The 24,516-nt window shown below is 48.7% G+C and overlaps 2 protein-coding genes across 2 annotated transcripts in view; both read left to right on the top strand.

The window, feature by feature from the left end:
* The window catches only part of EFHD1 (EF-hand domain family member D1), a 31,382-nt gene extending 16,382 nt beyond the window's left edge, over positions 1-15,000 (top strand). The window contains exons 2-4 of the mRNA XM_087819357.1: positions 2,517-2,664; positions 8,934-9,068; positions 14,866-15,000. Of these exons, the coding sequence (XP_087675483.1) occupies positions 2,517-2,664; positions 8,934-9,068; positions 14,866-15,000 (418 nt within the window). The remainder of the gene's footprint in view (positions 1-2,516; positions 2,665-8,933; positions 9,069-14,865) is intronic.
* A 5,075-nt stretch (positions 15,001-20,075) lies between these two features.
* Positions 20,076-24,516, top strand: part of GIGYF2 (GRB10 interacting GYF protein 2) — a 98,502-nt gene continuing 94,061 nt past the window's right edge. The window contains exons 1-2 of the mRNA XM_087819511.1: positions 20,076-20,153; positions 23,577-23,633. The gene's annotated coding sequence lies outside the window, so the exon portion shown is untranslated. The remainder of the gene's footprint in view (positions 20,154-23,576; positions 23,634-24,516) is intronic.

The raw sequence follows: 24,516 nt of genomic DNA, 5'->3' as shown, positions 1-24,516 counted from the left end.
CAAGCGTGGGTGGGTGGTGTGTTCTGGGTGGGAGGAATGGCGTGAGTTGGCCACTGCGGCTGCAACAGATCACGTTGGGGAGGACACCCCCATCTCCGCCCAATGATGGGGGCCTCAGAATACCCCAGCCCACAGAGATGGATTTCTGGTCTCCTACAGGCGACATTTCCGGGGGCTATGTGTGTGTGTGGTTCCTAACAATGGGGGGTTTTTTGTTGTTAGGTTGGGGGAAGGGCGAGATGGAGTGGAGAAACCAGATTGGCTTATGTATTTAATTTTTAATTTTTTTAATTTTTATTTTTTAAATATATTTTTATTGATTTCAGAGAGAGGAAAGGAAAGGGAAAGAGAGAGATAGAAACATCAATGATGAGAGAGTCATTGATCGAGCCCGCAACCCGGGCATGTGCCCTAACATGGAATCGAACCCCGATCGCCTGGATCCTAGGTTGATGCTCAACCGCTGAGCCAAGCCCGGCCAGGCTGTATTTAATTTTTTAAAGGGGTGACATACACATCAAATTTGCCATCCTGGCCGCCAGGCGTGCGTTCATGGTCTCGTGTAACGGTCACCACTGTCCGTCTCCGGAGCTTTTTCTAGTCCCAAACTGCAATTCTAGCCCAGGGGTTTTCAACCTTTCTCCTTCCATGGCACATAAACTCATTACTAAAGCTCTGCTGCTTTAGTACTGACAAAAAATATATTTTTTGTCCATCTGACCAAAAAATAGGTATAACTTTGATTTATTTTACACCAGACGGCTATTGTTGTGTTGGCTGTTGTCATTTTTTTAATTTAACAATCTAAGGGAAAGAAAAGAGGTCAGTGCCCCTGACTAAATAGTTGGGTGTCGCATGATTTAAAAGTTCTCACCCTGGCAGGTTTGCTCAGTGGTTAGAGCATCGGCCTGTGGACTGAAGGGCCCGGGCTTTGATCCTGGACAAGGGCACATACCTCGGTTGCAGGCTTGGCCCCCGTCAGGGCGCCTGCGGGAGGCAACCAATCGATGCGTCTCTGTCACATCAGTGTTTCTCTCTCTCTCCCTCTCCCTCTCTGAAAAAGAGTGGAAAATATACTCAGGTGAGGATTTAAGAAGAAACTTCTCGCGGCGCACCGGTTGAAAATCGCTTCTCTAGCCCATTAAACCGTAACTCCCCCTCCCGCTCCCCCACGCCCCGTTGCCACTGTTCTGCTTTCCGTCTGAATTCTAGGTGCTTCATGGAAATGGAATCGTGCGGTATTTGTCGTTGGCGTCTGGCTTAGTTGAACCCTAGCATAATGTTGTCAAGGTTCATCCATAACGCGGCATGGATCAGAACTTCGTTCCTGTTTATTGTGGATAATATTCTATTGTATAAATATGCTCCCACCTTTTGCCGATCATGAATGGATATGATTTTTAAAGCAAGGTGTTTATACTTGAGCAACAGGGGAACTCTGGGTGGCAGAACATGAGATGGGCTTGAAGGAAGGAGGCCACGGAGTCTGCGAGAATCGCTGTAGCAGCCCGTGTGTAGCGAAGGGGGCGGGGTGGTCAGGAGAAAGCAGAGGACAGAGGCTGAGGCCCACCCTACTGGGCTGACCCAGGCACTCAGGAGTGGAGGGCAGGGCTGGATCCCCGCGTGGGGAGGCTGGGGCCGGAGGGGCAGCCAGCAGAGGTGCTGGCTCTGTGGCTAAAACTCAGCCAACAGGGCAGAGCCGGGACCCCTCTTAGTTGTCGCACAGAGGTGACAACTCAGACCTGGAGACTAGATGAGTGAGCCAGAGGGCGAAGCACAAAGCCAGAGCGCAGGGGCCAGGCCTAGACAGGATGAGAGGAGGAGTTGGTGGAAATGGGGGTGGAGAGACCCAGAGGAGACTCCTGGAATCTTCGCTGGCTCCATGCGAATATAGTGGGTGTGTGGGCGAGTTCTTGCAGCTCCTCTGTTGTCCAGTTTCAGGAGGTCCAGTGGATGCTTATTGACCGAAATGGGGGGAATAAAGATAAACAGGAATAATTTTCTTTCTTTATAAAAAAAATATATATATATTTTTATTGATTTCAGAGAGAAGAAGGGAGAGGGAGAGAGAGAGAGAAACATCAATGATGAGAGAGTCATTGATCGGCTGCCTCCTGCAGGCCCCCTACCAAGGATGGACCCCGCAACCCGGGCATGTGCCCTGACCGGGAATCGAACCCCGATCTCCTGGCTCCTAGGTCGATGCTCAACCTCTGAGCCACGCCCGGCTGGGCAGGAATAATTTCCATCCTCGAGAAACTATGGCCCAGTTATGGAAATAAGACATGAAAATGAACATGTAGTACAAAATCCACTCGGGATCATAGCATGTGGAGCCCAAAGGTGTTTTGAGGAGGGGGGTCCCTTCTGAGGCGGTGACCGGGGTGCTGCAAAGCAGGAGCTATCTGAGTTGTTTTTCAGTAAATGAGGCCAAAGACTCACATGTTTGGGAGGGTAGCAGGCGTTCTGTCGTCCTGGCTGTGGCTCCCTCATCAGTGGACGCCTTTGCCCCGCAGGTATGACTCCGGCCGGGACGGTTTCATCGACCTGATGGAGCTGAAGCTGATGATGGAGAAGCTGGGGGCCCCCCAGACCCACCTGGGCCTGAAGAGCATGATCAAGGAGGTCGACGAGGACTTTGACGGCAAGCTCAGCTTCCGGGAGGTACCTGCCCCTGAGTCCCGAGCCCCTGGGGGAGTGATCCTGAGAGGACCCTCAGATTTACGGCCCCCTGGGCTACAAGTGGTTTGGGCCTCTTTAGAGCACTGTTTGGATGTTTGACTTATAGTTCTGCTTTTAAAAATAATTTAAGGAGCTAGTGAACCTCAGTTCTGCCACGGGGAAATGCTCAGTAAGCCGATTAAAGTCCGTGTGGCCCTGGTCGGGTGGCGGGTTCAATTCCTGGTCAGGGTCAAACCCAGGTTGGGGATTCAATCTGCTGTTGCGGCAGCCAACAGATATTCCTCTCTCACATCAATGTCTCTTTCTATCTTCCTCCCTCTAAAATCAATTTTTAAAAAAGTCATTGCGGGTAGGATAACCTCATTTGGGTAAAATGGTATAAATATTGAGAAATCTGGATGTTCACCAAAATATTCATAGTAGATATTTGTGGGTGCAAAGTTTTGTTGGTTTTATAATTTTATATATTTTTTATATATTAAAAATTTTCCCTTTTATAGTAAGCATTTAAAAATAGTAAAAAAACAAAACCGAACCAAAACTGCCCTGGCCAGGTAGCTCAGCTGGATAGGGCATCATCCGATACGCTAAGGTTGTGGGTTTGATCCCCAGTCAGGGCACTTACAAGAAGGGACCAATGAATGCATCAATAAGTGTAGCAACAAATCTCTCTCTCTCTCTCAAATCAATAAATTAAAAAATAATATAGCCTGGCCGGGCGTCGCTCAGCGGTTGAGCATCGACCTAGGATCCAGGAGATAGAGTTTCAGTTCCTGGTCAGGGCACAGGCCCTGACTGCAGACTCGATCCCCAGCAGGGGGCGTGCAGGAGGCAGCCGATCAATGACTCTCATCATGGATGTTTCTCTCTCTCTCCCTCTCCCTTCCTCTCTCTGAAATCAATAAAAACATATGTAAAACCAAACAAACATAATAAAATAATTTAAAAAGTAAAAAAAACCCAGTTAAACAAAGGCCTTACTCTGTGCCTATGGCCACCTTCTCCCAAACAGCCCGAGAATGTCCTTTTGGCCTTTGAACCCTGAAATTGCAGGGAAAATGTTGTACGTGCAGACATCTTCCTGAAAGAGTGCACCAGAGTCACAGGCTGACCCCCTGTGGGTGATTAGGCCATTTCTATTTGGGGGGAAAAGGTCTCAGGGCCATTTGGTTTCTTCCATGGTAAGGAGGCAGCCCCAGAAGAAAGGAAATGCCATGTCTTACGTGTTTGAGTTTTATTGAAAGGCCTCTAAATGTGTCACTGTGGCCTGGTATTAGAATCACTTGGGGGCAACATCCAGGCTGAAGGCTCGGGGCACTCCCAGCTGCTGCAGTCTGTTCTCGGGTGTGTCTCAGCTGGTCCCTCAGGAGCGGGAGTAGAGAGGACTGTCCTCCTTCCTGGTGTTTACCCCTGGTTATTGCAGAAACAGTGGGGCGCTGGCGGCCTGTTTTCTGATGGCAATACTTTGGCCAACTACAGGTCTTCTGTCCAGGCTGGACAGGGCCTTGGAGGCCCTTCCTGGGGCCTCTGCAGCTGCCTGGCAGCCACGAGTCGCTGCCCGGCTGGGATGAAACTGGCCTTGCCTCTCACTGCCCACAAATCAACTCCACATTCTCCCATCGCTCCCTTTCCTCAGCTGGCAGATGTGGAGATGGCAGATCATGGGAAACCTGTGTTGGGCATCACCCTCACACCTAGGGTAATCCAGCCCAGCCTTCTCTTGCAGAGCTGGAGCTAGAGGGCTGAGAGGGTCAGCATTTGCCCGAAATCGGGCCCCAGCTCAGGGCCGAGCCTGGGCAGCAGCCTCTGTGTCACAGGACCTGCCACTGTCCATCACCATGGTCATCTTCCCAGCTGTCCCTTTGGCTCCCTCACCTGCCGTGGTGCTGGGCACTGACTCTTTCCAACCTGGGTGCCCCTGGGGTGTAGAAGGGAAAAGCTTTTGCCTTGGTGACGCTTTGGAGGCAATGCTGGGGAAAGAGCGTCTGTGGCAAAGTTGTGATGTCTGGGGAACAGAAATCTCGAGGGTGTTGAGAGGCCTGTGCAAGTCACCAACTGACCTAACAGGCACGTTTGCCGTCACCACGCTGTGCGCGTGTGATGGAAGGAGGCCTGCAGCCAAACCTCAGGCTCCCACAAGCCGCACAACGTCAGCACGTTATTTTCCTTCTGCGCCTCAGCTTTTCTGTCTTAAAATGGGGATGTTAACAGCTTTCCCTCAGGACTGTTGGGAGAAGTAAGTTCTCTTTCTGTGCCTGTGTCAGTTAGAACTCTTGGTTGTACGTGACAGAAAGGAGGGGGTGCCAACTAATGTAAATTGAGGAAAATCAAATGACTATTGGCTCACACACCCGGCCGAGGAGAAGTAGAAAGGCTTTGGGCACAGGTAACCCAGGGCCATTCTCTTGCGCCGTCTTGACGTCTCGACTGTGCTTTCTTCTACATCTGCCTCCCCTTCGCCTTCCACAGAGGGTGTCGTCCCAGGGCCTGCAGGGCGGCCAACAGCAGCTCCCAGACAGTGCCCCGGTTTAGCAACCCCAGCAAATAGAGGGGCTTCTTTATCCAGAGTCCCAAGCAGTCCCGGGGGAGGCCTCCGGCTGGCCCTGCTAGAGACTCGCACCCACCTCCTGGACCAGTCATTCCATTCAGGGGACCGTGATTGGCTAAGTCCAGGTCTTGTGCCACCGGGCGCCATGGTCAGCAGCCCCACCATGGGCACATGGGCCAGAGGTTGCCAGGTAGATGAAATTGCTCACTTGTTCAGTTCCTGTCTCATAACCTGGCACTTAGTAGATGCTCAGTAAATGTCGTGTCCCCTTTCTTTAACTCTAGCAAGCATGTCACAAGCTATTTGATACAGAAGGTAGGTCTCCATGAAGTACTCTTTTGCTGCTTTCCCCCAACATACAGTGAAACTGGTCTTTCTCTTAAACCATTTCTTTTCCAGTTATGAAAATAAGGCACGCACATTGGGGCGTTTTAGAAAGCGGCATACACGGGACCCTTAAAAATGATGATGCAACAGCACCTCGTGACCAGAGAACAGTAGTTGACCACGTAAAAAGTAGGGACAAAAACAGATTACTAAACTCTGTGTAAAATATGATTATTTGCATTTACGGCTTATGTGTGTGTATAGGCTTGTAGAAGAAGTCGTAAGGATGGCCCGAAGTTAGCAGCTCTGTCTCCATCCTTACCTGAGGATATATTTTTATTGATTTTAGATAGGAAGGAAGGGAGAGGGAGAGAGAGAGAAACGTTGATATGAGACAGAAACATCGATTGGTTGCCTCCTGTAGGACCCCCCCCGCCCAGGATCAAACCTGCAGCCTGGTTATCTGCCCTCACCGGGGATCGAGCCCACAGCCTTTTGGTGTGTGGACAATACTCCAACCAACCGAGTCACCTGGCCGGGGCTACCCTTGAGTTTTTTTGAGATGTCCTTTTAGATAATGACTACCCCCTTTTTGCTTAAGCCAAGTTTGTTTCTGTCACTTGCAGTCCAGGAGCTGTAACTAATACGGGGATGAGTTTGCATCTCAAGCTAGAGCCATGAAATTTAAAATTTCCTAAATTTATCAGAAGCATCTGAGATGGCTTTTAGCTTTGTCAGTGGTCTCTCTGTTTCTTTGTTTTCTGCTCCTTCCCTCCCCCGCTCTTTGCGCATAGTCACAGCTAGGACACTTTCCAATTCTCCACAACATGCCAGTCTTTGTGGACTATAAATAGGAAGACAAACAAGGCTGGGCAGTTGGGGAAATTATCATTCAGGGCTTGGGGATTGTAATAAAATGAAAAGAGAATGCCTGGCATGCTTTATGGAAGGCCGAACATTTTCAGGTTGAGCTGGACGATTTTCTTCTTTAACTGGCTGGGATGGGGCCCCCTAAGTTGTGACAGGGCTCGTGTTGGTCGTTGGCTGAGCCGCCCGAGGAAGCACACGAGGACAGGCCGCGATCTGCTCTGGGAATACTTCAATCCATGCTGTGAACAGAGGGGAACGCTGTCCTCTCCTCTTGAGATGTGCGAGACCTCCCCAAGGTCGCCTGGGCTGTCGCTAGGCTGGGCGGTGCTCTGTCTTTCCAGGGCTGCCTCCCCGGGCCAGGGGGATGGCTGGCGTGGAGGGGCAACTCGCTTTTGTGTCTGCCTCACAGAGCAGTGTGTGTGTGTGTAGCTTCTGTAACCAGATGCTTTAAGGACAGGCTGGGTACTGAGGGACGGACACGCCCCCCCTTCCGTCCTCGGTGGGATTGTCCCCAGCCCCCCCTCGCTCTCCCCTCCACTCTTTGGGGCCTCACCTCCGTCAACAGGCTTGTTTCCGTTTTCTTTTTAGAGCTAATACGTACGTATGTATTTTAAAAATAGTTCAGTACATTTCTTTTACGCGGGGTGGGGCAAAATTAGGTTTACAGCTGTGAGGACTCGAAACAGTTCGTTCTGGCATTAATTATTTTATTATTTTCCACACGGAGAACTGTAAAGGTGCTTTTGCCCCACCGTGTACTTGAACGTGATTCTCAGACATGTCAAATGAAACACTGAGGTGTCTTTATATTCAGCATCGGATAAAGCCAATATCATAGGCACCTTTGATGTCCGGACGCTTGCTGTTTTCCGGGCCTTGGGGGCCAGCGTTGTGACGCCCACAGCCTGCGGCAGGCGGGTCTTCGCCGGCCCCAGTGAGGAAGCCTGAGGCTCGGGGCCGAAGGTGGCCCTGCAGCGGAGCCCGCCCGCGGCCGCCACGGGGCTGCGTGGCCCTGAGCACCCCGCTCCACCCCTGCTTTGCACCCAGCAATGCCCACGGTGGAGTCAGGACCCCTGAAGTGAGACTTACAAAGAAAGCTTCCTTAGCAAGGTTTTTGGGGTGGTGGTGGTGGAGCTTGAAGCTTCTTTTTAAAAATATGTTTTTATTGATTTTAGAGAGAGAGGAAGGGAGAAGGGGAGAGAGAAAAGAACATCGATGGGAGAGAGAAACATCAAAGGGCTGCCTCCCGCACGCCCCGTACTGGGGATGGAGCCCAAAACCCTTGGGTAGGTGGGGCAACACTCAGCCAACGGGGCCACACCAGCCAGGGCAAGAGGGTGGGAACCTTGACTTCAGGAAACACACGTCCCTCTAGGGCTTAAGAGCCTTGGCAGTAAAAGACACCCCAGGTGGAACTTGGAGAGCCTGCTGAAGGTGTTTTACCTCCCGCTCTGCTTTAGGTAACGTTCCTTTCTCTTAGGAAGCCATTCTCTAGAGGAGATGGTCATGAGAAAGGCTCCGAAAACCTGAGATGTCCCTGTGCTTTAGGTGGCACTTGGAAACCTGAGAAGCCTCTCTCGTGATGAGGGGGAATACACAACTGATATTCTTTCCAAATGGAAAAATAAATTGTAGAAGTTGGATAGCAGTTATTTGACAAATTCACAAAAATTATTTACAGAAAAGAAGTAAAAAGCCATAAAATTGACTTGGCGGAGGAAGACAGTAAGCTGGGGGGACTGACCTTTCCAGCTTGGCCTGTTTATTTATTTAGTTTTAAAATATGTTTTTGTTGATTTCAGAGAGAGGAAAGGAGAGAGAGAGAGAGAGAAACATCAGTGATGAGAGTCATTGATCGGCTGCCTCCCGCACGCCCCCTGCTGGGGATCGAGGCCTGACCGGGAATCGAACCGTGACTTCCAGGTTCCTGGGTGGACGCTCACCCGCTGAGCCAGGCCAGCCGGGCCTGTTTATTTACTTTTAAGTTCATTCTACGGAGGCCTTAGTGCGTGTTGGCTTTAAAGGTTAACTCATTCAGGTCACATTTTGATCTAGAGGAGGGAGATGGATTATTCAGCAAGTGATGTGGGGATTACTAACTAACCATTTGGAGGAAAATAAAGTTAATGATCAACGTTGCCTGATAGGTCAGAATAAATTTCAGAGATTAAATATTTACATGTTAAAAAGAAGTCATAAAAGCAGTGGACAAAAACGTGGGTGATTGTTTCTATAACCTTGGCGGCGAGGAAGGTTTTTCTAAGCATAACTAACTGGTGAGAAAAAAGAAAAGGATTGAAGGATTTTATGTAAAACTTTTGAAAGTCAAAAAGGACCATAAACAGAAGGGGAGAGACAGAGCTAAAGTATTTGAACTATATCTATAAAGACATATTTCTTAGAAAACACTGAGGAAGGTAAACAAAACAAACAAACAGAAGGTAAACCACGCAATGGGCTCGAAGGGATGCTTGTCAGTCTCCGCGATGTTGGTCTCTCCCCGCAGTTCCTGCTCATATTCCACAAGGCGGCCGCGGGGCAACTGCAGGAGGAAGGTGGGCTGATGGCCCTGGCCAAGCTGTCCGAGATTGATGTGGCCCTGGAGGGCGTCAAGGGTGCCAAGGACTTCTTTGAAGCCAAGGTAGGTGGCTTCTTCCTGTGCCGGACGATCGCCCCCTCCCTCCCCCCTCCGGACAGGAGGTCCCAGTTAGTGACTCCAATGAACTCCCTCAGAACAAGCTTAGGCTAGGTCGCGTACGGTTGCAGGGGAATGAGAGCGTCTGGGTGCAATCTGCAAATTAAAAACAAAACAGGAAAACAACCGAGTGCTAACTGCATCAGACCCTGGTTTCGGATTCCAATGGGTTTGCTGGCACATTCCCAGATCGACTCTTGGTCCAGACTTTCCTAAGGAATTCCTCCCTACCCCAAGCCACAGTTGGGTTACTTGGACAGCTACCTCCATGCCGGCACCTTCTCACCTGTGTCTCAACAAGTGGGTAATGGGGCCAGAGGAGGGAGCCTTGGACTTGCCCCAGATGTGCCCCACTGACAATGGCTGCGAGTTGGGAAGGAATCTGCGGTGCATGGTCTTGGATCTCTCCTGGGTGCTCCCATTCTTTCACATGTTCATCCAGCCATTGAACATCTATAGAGAGCCCAACCCTTGCTGGGCAGTCATTTTCGTCTCTGCAGAGCACACCTGCAGAAAGAGAGGTCAGGAGAGCCCGCCGAGGCCCCTGTCCACCACAGCAGTGGAGTGCAATGGGCGTGGCTGCCTGGTCTCAGATTTTGCCTCCTGTTCCCTGTCTGTGTCTCAGTCTCCTCATCTGTACAATGGGGGTGATCACGGGATTGCCTTGAGGATTACATGAGCTCACATGTACATAAAGTGTTAAGCAAGTAGCTGGCTCACTGTGAGTACTCCGTAGGTGATATGAGCTGTTGGGACTCCCTACCGCTCCAGGCAGGAGCCAGCCTCGTGTGTGGTTTTGGCTTATTTCACTAGTCTGCCCAGAGACAGGGTGTCCTTGGCAACACATTCCAGCCTGCTGAGGCCCCTGAGCTCGACTCTCTCCTCACTTATCTGTGATGCTTCGAGAAACAGTCCGTCATCTTTTTGCCAACATGTAAACAGAACCATGGTGGGCTCAGGACCTGAATCCCTACTGACAGTGTCAGGGGAAAGCCGACTGCTCCTTGGGCCTTCAACACCAGCACGGTGTGGCCCGCTCTGAGGGTGCTTTGGCCCTTCCTTCATGACCTAACATTGATTCAACCCAGTTCCCCCGGCAGTGCCAGGCCCCACGTTAAGCTCAGGAGGTTCAGGGTGTATGTAGTAGACAAAACCTTTGCCCTCCCCAGGACAGGCACTCAGTCTGGTGAGAAAAGCAAGCTGTCACCCTGGATAGAGAGGAGGCAAGGCCTGGTTCTGGTGGGACGGGCCCTCCCCATTCATTGACTGAGTCAACACGTGCAGATCTCTCGTGATGGTGCCCTGGGCGGGGGCCTAGGACTGAGACTGATCTTAGACGGACACTGTTTTGATTTTTTTTTTAAACTTACATTTTAAATAAAATTATTTTTTAAAAACTTGGAGCTAGGATAGGTGGTGGGAGGGAGGAGGAGCCCAGAGCTTTGCCGAGTGCTTTTGTCAAAGTCTGAAGTCTCTGGGAATGTCTTAGCTGGGCATTCACACCTTTCATAACCTAGTTCTGGTGCCTCCCCAGCCACGTCCACCCCTATGCACTTTTCTTACTGCCACGGTTTTCACGGCCTGGCCTCACACTGCTCTTTCCTCCGCTGGGAAGGCCCCATCCAGATGCCTTGCCATAGAAAACTCGACTTGTTCTTTAAGACCCCTGTTAAGGAGTTGCCTCCTCTTGGCTGTTTTCCCCAATTATCCCAGTGGAGAAATTCTGCCCTCTTCTGCCAGCCTCTGTTACGAGTGGAAGTGCTGCTGTAATTTATTTGTTCAGGGCATTCTTGGACACTTCGGGTGAGTGCCTAAACTGACCCAACTTTTTAGAGAACGGTTTGGGGCTGGCTGTTAACTTTTCATATCCTTGACCTCTGGAATTCTGCCTCTAGGATTTTGGCCTCAGAAACGCTCATGCAAACGGACATAGATATATAGACAAGGATTTGTCTGTAGCACAGTTGGTAATAGAGAAAAACTGGAAACAACTGAGACTTCCATTACCAGGGAACTGAGTCCGTCCACTACACCCACACGTTCGCACACCCTGCAGCCACGTGTAGCTATGGACGGATGTCCCAAATGAATTAAGCAAAACAGCGTATTTGAAGCTCCATTCTGTAAATATTACGTACACCCTGGGTAATTATACACCAAAGTATTAGTAATGCTTGTGTCTGAGGGACTTTTTATATTTTTGTAATGTTTTATAATTATGGGCGCATTATGTTTATAACCAGGAGAAAAGATGGGAAGAACAACAAAGCTTTTTGAACGTGTTATGGGTATGCGTCCGCCTCCCCGCCCAGACTCAGAGGCAGAGTAGGTGTGTTAGCCTGGTAATTACAGTGCCGGGCACATAATGGCCCTCAATAAACATGTGCGTGAGTGACAAATGGAGGGAATCATCCCTCGAATTTGGGAGAGGGCCATAAAGGAGCTGACGTTTGTGACAGATGTTCAGAGATGAATGGAGACTCACCTTGTAATCAAGGAGGGGAAGGCGTTCCTGGCGTGGGAACGGCAGGAGCAAAGGCTCCAAGGCACGGAGGGTGAGGAGTGTCTGGAGGCTGGTCCTTGTCCGCGCTGGACGCAATTAGGGAGTTCTGGGCTCCCCTAGAGGTCAGGCTTCCCCAGCCTGCTGACCTCCAGAACCATCTGCAGGCCAGCTTCCCAGGCCCCACCCAGATCTACCTGGGATTTCTCCAGGGTGGGGCCCAGGAAATGTGGACTTGAATGAGTTTTGCAGATGGTTCAGCAAAGAGCCAGGCTTGGAAAGCACAGCTGCAGGCACAGGGGCCCTCAGAGGAGTGTGAACAGGGCCCTGACATGATCAGTGGTGGGCACTGTGGGGACTGACTTGCCTGGGGAGAGCCCAGACTTGCGACGCTTCCATAGATTCTGGAGAACTGTAGGTCCAATGAAGGTAGTGACAATGGGGCTGGGAGGAGGTGGGATGAATCCCCAGAACTCTCTGTATTTATGACCACTTGATTGGAGGTGGGACGTAAAATGCCACAAGGCTTTCAGAGCTGTGTGAAGAAGGGTTGGTGATATCTTTTTTTTCCATCAGGACAGGACCTCCCCCCAGCCATGGGAATAATTTAAGGGGGAAAGTTATAAACTGGGTTTTAGAGCTAACTCTAAGGTGACCTCAGGCAAAGGGTAGGCACACCCCTTCATTTGAAGGGTACAAAGTTGGTTGCAAATAGTTTCTGTTCATGTCCTAAGGAATACCTGGGAAATTTGGAAAATATAATTTCCCAGCTCATCCCTCTAGGGTTTCTGATTTAGAAAGAGCAGAAACATCACGCTTCCTGGTAATACTCTCAGAGGCACCTGTCTTCAGAAACAGACCCCTGTGAAGGGTGGTGAGAATTCAGAAAAAAGATATAATAATTTTTCACTGAGTTGCAAAAATCTGCATTGGGCTACAAAGACGGTAAGGAAGTGGTGAACTGTAGGAAATGGTGACTCTCATCTACAGCACTGCAGAGCAGTGGACCGGGGGCGAACCACAGAGGTGCCCAAACGTGGAAGCAGCTACGATAGAGAAACAAGAGAAACCAGGAGATGGCGGATCCAGGAACAGGCTAGATAAAATGAGATTATGATACATCAATTTAAGATCATAAAAAATTTAATGAAGGGAATGCTTTTCTACAAATTTAAGACAAATAGAAAACGTGATGAATTATAAAGACATTTAGAGAGTTAATTCTCCCCCCCCCCAAAAAAAAACCCAGTTAAGTGCTGAGGAATGTAGGGATTCATTCTTCAATGTTATAAAAATTTTTCAATGTCATAAAAATAACTCAGACATATTGAAAAAGATTATAGACCACATTCATTCTCTGAATCCATTATCATTCTGATAACAATGAAATAAAAACACATCAGAAATTTTTTTATATCAATCTAATAAATATAGCTATAAGAATCTTACAGCATTAAGAAATGGAATGATTTATAACATTTGAAATGTATGTTAAGACTGCAGGGATAGCTTTTTTTTTTTTTTTTTTTTAATATGTCTTTATTGATTTCAGAGAGAGGAAGGAAGAGGGAGAGAGAAACATCAGTGATGAGTCATTGGTTGGCTGCCTCCTGCATGCCCCCTACTGGGGATCAAGCCCGCAACCCAGGCATGTGCCCTGACTGGGAATCCAACCTCGATCTCCTGGATCCTAGGTCAATGCTCAACCTCTGAGTCATGCCTGTCAGGCAGGGATAACTTTTAAAATGTTGATATCATAGGTAGAAAAATGTGATCATTTCTGTTAGACATCTCAGAGACACTGGTGAAATTTAACTTTCATAATAACAGAACAATATTCTTTTTCAACATGATGAAAGAATGTTTATTTTCCTTATAAATATAAAGGCATTCTGTGAAGTGGTAATATTAAGTAGTGTAGTATGGGTACAGGAATAAACAAATCAGTTAGTACAACAGGATAGACAATAATAAAAACAGGTCTCCTTCATGTGGGAATTTAGCACATGAAAAAGATCATTTTCAAATCGGTGGGAACAAAAGGGGCTATTCAATAATCGGTTTTAAGACAACTGGCTATCCACTTAGGAAAGTGAAATAAAGTCCTCACTAATTATTTCCTCACTAAAATAAGTTGCAGGTGACTTCAAGAGCTGGATGTGAAAATAAAACCATAAAAGTATTAGAAGAAAATACAGGAAAATGGGTTTAGAACCTCAGGGTTTAAAACCTTCTTAAACATGACATAGAATACAAAAGCCAGAAAGGAAATGGCTGAAAAAATTGATTGCACCAAAATTGAAGAATACTTGTATGGCTTAAGCTACTTGGAAGTTAAAAGACAAACAAAAAACTGGGAGAAAGCAACTGAAAAATATTAACAAGGGATTAATACCTAAATTATGGAAAGTAAAAAAAAAACAGCTGAGTAGAAAAACGAGCGAAGGATACAAACGGCTAATTCACCAAAGAGGAAATAAAAGGTGCCAAATTTTTTGCCTATCAGATTGGCAAGTAGGGAAAGGTTAATTATAAGCAATGGCAAGGCTGTGGGGAAGTGAGAACCTGTGTTCAGGGTGGGGGTGTTAATGGGAACAGCTGCTTTGGAGAGCGATCTGGCGGCCTTTATTAAATAACGCCCACGCCCACCGGGCTTGCAAAGCTTACCAAACCGATGAGACCCGGAGAGAAAAAAAATCAGGTCTAGAATAGAGGGGTTTTAAGACGAATTTATCTGATATGGTATTATCGGAGATAAATTTGGTTTTTATAAAATGGCACTAAATCCCATCCACAAATACCAACAAAAAAGTTGTACTATGTGGAAGTAAGTTTAGAATGATCTATTTACAGAAAACTAAAAATTTTAGTGGGTGACATAAAAACCGCCTTGAATACAAACAGGCATCCCGGGAAAACTAACAGGGTAAAGAAATCCCTTTGCCACCGGAGACTGATATGACCCCAATCACAATCCCAGCGGGGAGGTTATTTTGTTGCTGTGAAATAAAAAGTAGGAAGAAGTGGGTAACAGGCCAGGCTGCTAAACAGTATCCTGAAAAAGGGAAGCGGGAAGGCTTGCGACCCCCGGCCAGCCTGGGAGGACCAAGGGGAAGGCGCGCTTGCTGGGGGCCAGCCGAGCTCTGTCGCATGGCTCTAGGCCACGGGCCCGTCTGGCGGGTGCCCCGTCTCCACGATTCTCTCGCCCTCACTCGTGGGTCCGTCTCTGCTGCCTCCCTGCAGGTCCAGGCCCTGGCCTGCGCCAGCAAGTTTGAAGCTGAGCTGAAAGCCGAGCAGGATGAGCGGAAGCGGGCGGAGGAGAAGAGGCGAGTCCGCCAGGCGGCCTTCCGCGAGCTCAAGGCCACGTTCAGCACATAGTGGGCTGACCCGGCCTCTGGCCACGGCTGTGCCTCACGGCTGCCCGGGGGGGGGGGGGGGGGGGGGGAGCTGGCCGGGCATCCTGCCCCAACCGATCCCCCCCCAACCAGCCTCCACACCTAGACCAGCAGGCGCCTTAGCCTCAGGGCAGCGGGGGGCGCACCCCGTGAGGGGCCCAGCTGTCCCCCCTGCCTCCCACCCACCTTCCTCGGTCCTTCTCAGCCTGGACACGCCTCTCTTTGGCCGCCGGTCACTTTTCTTTGTCCCTTTACCCTTCCACATCAAAGAGTGGAAATTAATTGTACAGATGCTTCTTTCTTTGGGGGTCCTCAGAGGAGCCAGTCCCGGGGGTCTGTGAGGTCAACGTTGCCCATTTTCTTGGGGAATTCTCTGCACCCCTCTCCTCTTTGTTTCCCATCAGCTACCCAGTTCTCATTCTTAGCCTGAGCCTGCCAGTTGCCTTTGCATCTCCGCCGGTCCTTCGGTGGTGGTGAGGTTGCAGGCAGGCCAGGCTGGACCCCTGCCCGCTCCCCCTCCAGCGGGGGCGCAGGGTGCTGTCCAGACCGCACAGAATAGCAAAAAGATACCTTCTGTTCCTTCCCGCCCCTTCTCTGGTCTCCTAGCACCCCCCTTCATTCATGTCTCCCCATTTCCGCCCCTTTTCCTCCTCTTAGATACTGTGCTACTTAATTGTAATAACAAAAGAATAATTAGAAGTGCTATTAATGAGTAGAATTTCTGTTAACTCTGACTCTATGCAAATTACATTACAGTAGACCCCTGACAGTCCCAAGGGACAAACCTAGAGCCTTTTAAAATCCCAAAGGTCACGTCCACCCTCATCGTGTCGAAAGTCTCCAACATCTGCTCCAAGGTGGCGAAGCTGTTCTTACCTCCAGCGCAAATTTTTATACGTTGCGAGTTCTTGGGATTGCTCACAAATGCCAGGGGTTTGTTGTATTTTTTAAAAATAATTCCTAACGTCATATTTATTCTCTTTTGTAACTGTCTTTATAATAAAGAAAACATCTGCGTTTCTACCTTACAGCTGTTTCTTTTAAAATAAATTGTGCAAATAGACTTTGCCATCCCATCATTGTGTTTCTGGTCTTCTTTGAATTGGGGGAGAGAGGAGAGTGTTCTCTGTAGGGGCCACGTACAGCCCAGGCTCCTGCCGGTCACCAAGTCCTTGAAGTCGCGTTAGAAGTAACTAGAGGGCTGGTTTTCACGCCTGGGCTTCTGAGCACCGAGCTTGTCTGTCAGCTGCTCCTCCCATCACGGAGGCCTTTCAGCCGCAGGTGAAACCGGTAGCTTAATTTCTTGTTTCCTCGACCCTTGAAACTCTGAAGAGGGCCAATGACCCCTCCTTCCCGTGTATAATTCCAGGGTATTCGGGGGAACTGGTAAGGACTTCAGTCCTAAGAAAACACCCTTAGCTCCCCAGCGAGGGTCATTTCTGTTTCTGCACAAGCCCAAGACCAGGATAATTCTCAGGCAATTCTCTAGGTCGGGTCACCCTCCGACCTCCCCACCAAGCTGGAGGCTGTACCACCTTTATGATCTATCCTTGGAAGTCACGCTGTTTCACCTCCAGCACAGTCTATTGGTTACAAGGGCCCCAGCGGAGGGGAATTGTACTCTACTTCCAGAAAGGGTAAGTGCACGGTTTTAGAGGCGTAGGAGGCATGGGAGATATTGCTGTTGCCAACTTCAGGAAAACACAGTCTGTCACAGTTGATCAACCTGTGTTTGGTACAAATTTAATTTGTTTGGTGCTAAACTCCTTACTCCCCTCTCCCCCTAATGATCTGTTGGTCTCAACTCCTCGGTTTCTGTCACTGATACAACAAAAAGCCAAACCTTTGTTATTTCTGAGTGGGTTAGGCATCAGTCTGCTGTTGTAACTTTAAAAACCACTCTTTAGCCCGGCCGGGCATGGCTCAGCGATGGAGCATCAACCTGGGATCCAGGAGATCGGGGTTCGATTCCTGGTCAGGGCACATGCCCGGGATGCGGCCTTGATCCCCAGTTGCTGGCGTGCAGGAGGCAGCCGATCAATGACTCTCATCACTGATGTTTCTCTCTCTCCCTTCTCTCTGAAATCAATAAAGATATATTAAAAAATAAAAAAATTAAAACCACTCTAACAAAACAGTAAATAAATTAGAAGAGGAAAACACCCTTCCTGAGGAGTATAACCAAAATTTATTTAATTCTGCAGGTATTTATTGACTGTTTACTGTGTGCCAGGACAACGCCAGCTGCCAAGGAAACAGTCAAATGATGCAGCACGTGTATGGTTAAAAGCGTGGGATGTTGTTAGCTCTCACCATCATCATCATCACCGTCCCTTGGATTCACTTCCCGCCCTCTGAAGCATATAGTTTAGGGCTAAAAACGTGGCTAAGGTACTCTGGAAAACAATCTGGCAGTGTCGGATAAAGTTAAGCAAACACCACATAACCAGCAATCCCGTTCCTAGGTATTGGCCCAAGTGAAAGAAAAGCCTATGTTCCCACAAATACCTGCATGTGAATATTTATAGCAGTTTTATTCATAATCTCCCCAAAGAAACCAAATGTCCCGCAACTGGGGAATGGATATATCCATTGAAATACTAACTTGGTGCATATATTCAATGTAATACTACTCAGCCATAGAAAGAAGGAAATGCCCTGGCCCGGGAGGCTCGGTTGGATGGAGCGTCATCCTGTGCACCAGGGGTTGCAGGTTTCATTCCCTGCAACGTACCCAGGGCCGACTCTCAAACGCATCAGCTAAGTGAGAGAAGCCAGTCTCAAAAGGCTATATGCTCTATTTATTTATATAACATGAGGCAAAACTATAAAGACAGAGAATAAGACGATGGTTTTAGGGGCTGGGAGCTGGGGGAGGTTTAGGGCTACCTACAAAGGCTCACTGGGGGGAACTTGGTGGGTGATGGGGACTATTCCGTACCTTGATTTCAGTGGTAGTTACACACACGTATACATTTGTCAAAAGTTGCAGAACTGCACCTAAAAGTGTTAAATTTTATTATAGGCCATATAATTACAGGCACAGGTTAGGGACATGGACTCTGCAATCAGCCTGGGCTAGGAAGTCCTGGCTGAGATTTGGAGAATCTGGTGGACTTCCTTAGTGCTCCACAGGGCTATTGCGAGGATTACAAGAGAGAACACAAGTAAGGTGCTTCATGTAATCAAGCGCTTAATAACATAACAAGCGTATTACTTTTTTGCTTAAAAATAACAGTTTAGGGAATAAGTTCTTTGGTCTGAGGAAAGGGATTACAGAAGTCTTCAAAGAGGCACACAATTTAGTCTTTTAAAGATAGAAGGCATCAAGCAGGTTGGCAAGACGTGGGGTGCGGGGAATGGCATTTTAACGAGAGGGAACAGCATGTGCAAAGGCTAAAACAGAAAGATGTATTTGAGACCCCTCACACGTGGGTATATCTGAAGCATTATGTTCAGGGCAAAGAGTAAGGGGAAGGGGAACTGTTAAGGGCCCATTTGAGAGTATGCATTTCTAACCAGCTTCCAAGTGTGCTGATGCTGACGCTGCTGGTCCGCTGACCACCCTGGGCCGCAACGGCATAAAGATCAAGGGGAGAAGGCATTTTAGAAAGTGAAGAGTGGTCAAGCACGTTAAAGACTGGGAAAGAAGTCAAGGTGAGGGCTGAGAAACTGGTTATCCACCTGTCCGCTGAGGTGTCTGTCCTTAGAGCAAGCAGTGGGGCGGACGGGTCAGGAGAGAAGCCACATCGAAGTCGTTCACGACTGCTCGCGGGTGTGGGAATGGGAAAGTGCTTATAAATAACATTTTTTGTGTAGTTTGGCTTTGAAAGGGAACACAGAGGTGGGAGGTAGTTCATTAGAGGAAGAACTGGAGTTGTTCACGGTAACCTTTTAAAAAAAAAGTCTTTTTTAAACAAAAAGATTAAAAAAATAAAGAGTAAAAATAAAAAAATAAAGTTTTTATTGATTTTATTATTTTTATCTTTTTTAGTTTTTATTGATTTCAGGGAGGGGAAGGGACAGGGAGAGAGAGACATCAGGATGACGGTCGCGGATGGGCTGCCTCCTGCAGGGAGCCCGCCGCCCTGCACGCGCCCTGGTCCCCGGGTGCATCCTGGTCGAGGCTCCGCCGCGCAGCCGCGCCGCTGGGCGCCGGGGACCCTGGGGATGGAGACCCGAGGGGATTTCTAAGCGCGGGCGGCCCGCGGGTCGGGCCACGTGCCCAGGTCGCGGCCGCGTCCCGGCGGGGCTCCTACTGGAGGCAACCAGCTGGTGTTTCTCTAAGAAATTCAATAAACGTATCTTCGGGTGACGATTTAAAAAAAAAAAAAAAAAAAAAAGCCGATGGGAAGGACCCGGTAAAAAAGGGAGAGATGGACCCGGACGACCCGAGAAGGGCGGAGCAGCCAGATGCAGCGAATAAACCCCCAGGACGCCCGGCGCGGCGTGAACTGCAGACACGGCGGCTCCCGCGGGAGGGCAAGTACGGCCCCAGCGCCGCCGGGCCAGCGCGTTTTATCTGACGACCCCCAACAGGGAGGGTTTTTTAGGCAAAAGGGCCGCAGCCCGGCTGGGGGAGGAGCGGTGGGAGCTCGGGGCCTGGCGGGCTGTCTCGCCGCGGGGAGCCCCAGCCCCCCGGAACCCTCCGTCAGCAGAGGCGCTGCCTTGGACGCCAGCCTCTGCCGCCCCCCCTTTTCTAGACGCTGGACGACACGCTGCGGACACGCTCTAGCTTGGAGAACCAGCTGGCAAGGGACGCGGCGCTTCCTGACGGTGGACGGTCACGGGCGGCCCGGCCGACGCCGCTTCGCGCCGCTCCGCTCAAGGGCAGGCAGGAAGCCCCGGCCGCGGACCCGCGCGCGCCTGCGCCCTGGCCGCCGCCCCGCCCCCCGGCCCCACATCCGGGACTCGGGCAGGGGCGTGTCCCGGGAGGAGGGGCGGGGAGCGGAGGAAAGGAAGCTGTCGTGGGAGGCCGGGGGAGCCTGGAGGGCGGTGAGGGGGCGGGGGCGGAGCTGGGGGCGTGGCGGAGCGAGCGCTGTCACGTGACGTGCGTGGCGACGTGTCGGCCATCTTGTGTTGTTGAGGCTTGAGGACTGACTTGGGTTCTGAGAGACTCGCTGTCCCGGACCGCAGGTAACCAGCGACTCCGTCTCGCTCCCCTGCCCGGCTCCGCTCCGCGCCCTGGCTCCGCCGCTCCTCCGGCTCGCCCTGGCCTGCCGCCCGCGCTCGCGTCCCCGCCGCTCCGGCGGACCTAGTCCAGCCGCATGGACACTCACAGGCCGCCCCGGCAGCGGCCGCGGCTGGCTCGGGCGTCAGGCGAGGGGACAGGTCAGGTGCGGGGCCGGAGGGAGCTTCCTCCCCGGCGGGGGGCACGCCGGGCCCGGGCGCGTCTCGCCCTCGGAGCCGGAGAGCCCCCTCCTCCCAGGCCCGTTGGCATCGCGGTGGGAGCCGAGGAAGGGTGGTAGGGTGGGCAGTGTCAGGTCGCCCGCTCAGGGCCAGAGGGCTCGCCATCCGCTACCTGCTCCTGGGGGCCCGCCGCCCGCCCATCCTCGGGTGCCTGGGCTAACAGCTGCTGCAGCGAGACAGCTGCTCCTGCCGGCCCTCCTCCCCACACCTGGCCCCGGGGAGGTGCGCCCTTGCCTTCCTCGCCGAGCATCTGCACTGGGGAGACTCCTTCCGTGGCGAGGGGACTGGGTCTGGACCAGGCCTGAGGCCAGGGGGAGCCCCTATCGGAACCGGGGACAGAGGCTGGGCAAGTAGAGCCCGTGGCGGCTTTGGGGACCCGAACGTTCACGTCAGACTCAAATGAGCATCAGCCTTAAGTGTCAGCAGTTTCCCACCAAGCACTTTGAAGACTTCAGTTTTGTGGCTGAAACATAAGTCAAGCGACCAGGGAAGGGGAGGGGGTATCAAAGAGGCAGGTTGTACGACGGTGTTTGGGAAGCAGTAACGTTGCTTTGCATTTACCTACCACTGTGTGTGTGTGTGTGTGTGTGTAACTCTCCCTTTCTCTGAAAAGCAAAGCACTTAAGTACACCTAGACTCTATTAGAAAGGTAAGTATGCCAGTGTAATTTGCAGGAAATTGAGGAAGGGGCCAGAACCTGTGAACAGTTTCTTATCCAGTGTTACATACCTTGGCTTATGGGCAGTTTCGATCGCCAGTGTTGCCTCCTGGGAAGATATTCTTTACTTATGTAGTATTATTCCCTTCTTAGACTTTCAGGTTAAAAAAGAATTTTCTTGTCATCGTTTATGTACATTAACTCATCCTAATATTTGCAGCTCTCACCTTTCAGAGTTTGTCTATTTTGGTTAGACGGTAAATGTGTTCTGTCACTCATTGATGTGCTGGTGCATTTTACTAGTTGGTGTAGCAGCTTTTAGAGTGCTCAAACTGGAATGTGTGCCTTTCTGTTACATCAGACATTGACATCAGTAGAGGACGCTAGAAAAAAAAATTTAAAGTGGCATGTATCTGGGAAAATGGCACACAACCCTTCCTTTGACATTTAACACCGAGGAGTACACCGGTGATGGTAGTGATTCACTAGAAAAGAAAGGGCTTCAGAGCTTCTTCTCTGCTTGATAAAGCATTTTAATATTTTGAGACTGAGGAGGGAATAGGGACCATGTGTCTTCATTCATTTATTCATTCATTCATGCACTCATTTATTTGACAAATATTGAGACCTTGCTACACTGTTGGGTGCTGGGAGCAAAACAGACCAAAAATTCCTGTCTCCAAGGAGCTCATTTCTAGACAGATAAATAAATACTTAGGTAAAATATATAGTGCTGTGGTAAGTGATGTGGAAAAAACAGGCAGGGAAATAGGATAATGGGGAGTTGGGGGAGGGATTAATTTTAAGTAGAGTGCCCTGGGAAGGCCTCATGGAAAAGCTAATATTTGAGGAAAGGCCTGACACAGGTAAAGGAGCTACTCCTGTAGCTATGTGGAGGAGGAATGCTCCAGGCTAGGGAAGGCAGGGCAGAGACCCTGAGGCAGAAACTGAAGTGGGAGCAGATCCTGGGTGGCTGGGAAAAGTGGAGGCTAGTCTAGCCTGGGAGGTTCAAGGGAGAGGTAGGCTAGTAGGAAATGTGTACCTAATTCATTGGTATGAAGGTGAGAGGAGTTATTCAGCATCTTGGACTCTTTTTTGATATCTCTGTGACTCTTGGAAAGGGAAATCAGATTCTGGAAATTTGGGCCCCTGAAGACCCAACCCCCTCTCCCCACCTGACCCCCTCCCCCACTACCCTACCCAATTTAGAAAAATTCAGGATGCTCATAGAACATACTACAGGAAGTTGTCATGAAATGTCTTTCTCAAAAGTAAGTTTTTAAAGAAGGTTGATGATAAACTGCGTAAAGATTTTTCAGAAGGAATTGCTTTCTAAGGATGGGATCTTTGGGATACTTCAGAATATTTGGAAATGTAGGGAAATGAATTTCCTTTGCAGTTTAGATACAGGTAGATCATTGAGAGATGTGACCTAAAAGGTGAAATCAATGTATTAACTCATGTTGTCCTTAATGTGGTTAGTAAAGAATTCTTAATCATTTCTTCTGTTTAGTTTTAAATTACTCAGGGACTCTCCCACTAATTTGTATATCTTTTATAGCATTTTACATGTGTAGAACTTTTTGTGCTGAGTTTTTTATCCCTCCACTTTTACCTTTCAGAGTAGCTCTCCAATTAATTTGATAATCAGGCTTTTTCGTTGGAAAAAAATTTTTTCTGATCTCCATATTCTTATTACAGAACTTTCATAAATGTCCTCTTTCATTTTAATTCACCTTAGGAATTTAATATTTTGGTTTTGAAATGCTTTTGCTTGTGAGTTGCATATATGAAAAATAATTTGTCATAGGCTTGCCCGAAAATCATGAGAAGATAAGAATTACAACTTCATGGTGTGAGTGCAGCTCCTTGGCTCAAAGGAGACAGTGATGATAGTGACACGGGTAGTGTTTTCTTTTTTTTTTAGTAGGGTAGTGTTTTAAATGAATCACCATTCTCTCTTTTTTTTTAAAGTACATATTATTGATTTCAGAGAGAAGGAGGGAGGGAGAGAGAGAGACAGAAACATCAGTGATGAGAGAGTCATTGATCGGCTGCCTCCTGCACATCCCCTGCTGGGGATCGAGCCCGAAACCAGGGCATGTGCCCAGACTGAGAATCAAACCTCTATATCCTGAATCATAGGTCGATGCTCAACTGCTGAGCCACGACCAGCTGGGCACCCTTCTCTTTTTTGTTCCTTTGTTGAATTTTGAAGTGACGTTTCCAAATTATAATGTCTTTGATGTCATACCAGCTCATTTGTTCTCATGACTCTGCATTTTAGTACTCCATATGTCTGTTCTCTTTTTGTTGACCTTCACACTGGAAGTGATTACTGTCAAGACCCTTTTTGGGTGAAAAGATTATCACCCTTCCCTCCTAAAGGACCTTTGATTTGTGCCATTTTCAAAGACTGACTTCATTTGCAGTTTTCCATTAGCCCCAGCTGAGTAAATTTTCAATACTTTCTATTTTATTGTTTCTTATAGAGTGGGACCAGTCTCATGAGATTGAATCTACTGCAGCCTGTGTTGGTGTTAATCCAGGTATTTTAGAAGCAGGTTAAGTGTCTATTTTTCTTCAACAATTTGAATTGCCTTAACATCATTTGGTCATTGTAAAACTTTGAACCCAAGCCCCACCCCCCAGGATTTTTATGGTGATAAAGTCCTAGAATTTACATTCATGTTTAATGCCCTGAAGAAGTATATATCTTTAAGGATTTTTTTTCCATCCTCACTGGAGGATATGTTTTTACTGATTTTTAGGGAGAGAGGAAGGGAGAGAGAGAAATTCTGTGTCAGAGAGAAACATGGATCGGTTTCTTCTGCACGCATCCTTCGGGAGATCAAACCCAAAACCTGGACATATGCTCTAACTGGGAATCGAACTCAAAACCTTTTGGTGTATGATATGGCATGGAACCAATTGAGCCACCTGGCCAGGGCAAGAAATATATAACTTTAAAAGTATAAGTAGATTTTTAATCCATAGGCAAGTTCACTTATATTTAGACTCCTAATATTTTTTTGTTCAGATTAGCATCTTTTCTCCTATTTTTTTATGTTCTTAGATGACTGAGAAATATACTAGATTAATTATACAGGAATACAAAATGATACCTTTATTGAATTGCCCGTAATTTTGTGTGAGGTTGAGGGAGAAAAGGGGAGAGGTTTGAAAAACAAGAGGACATTCCCTTAAATGGTCAACATAAATTTTATAAAAATATTTTCAGCGTAGTACATGCTTCTCTGCTTGAAGTAATTAAGTAAGGACCACAATTTTTTGTTTTCTTGTTATTTACAGAGTTTTGCTGAACGTGAACTTAATTTATAAAAGAAGGTTTCCTAGAGCTTGTTCTCTTGAGTTAGGCTGAGAGGAAAGTTTGTTTTATTATCTAGTTCTCCCCTCTTTTCCTTCTGCCTG

This window comes from Miniopterus natalensis, chromosome 8, assembly GCF_054644295.1.
Source record: "Miniopterus natalensis isolate mMinNat1 chromosome 8, mMinNat1.hap1, whole genome shotgun sequence".
Taxonomy (NCBI): domain Eukaryota; kingdom Metazoa; phylum Chordata; class Mammalia; order Chiroptera; family Miniopteridae; genus Miniopterus; species Miniopterus natalensis.
The sequence above is the reverse complement of the archived record's forward strand: the minus strand, read 5'-3'. Positions and strand labels throughout refer to the sequence as shown.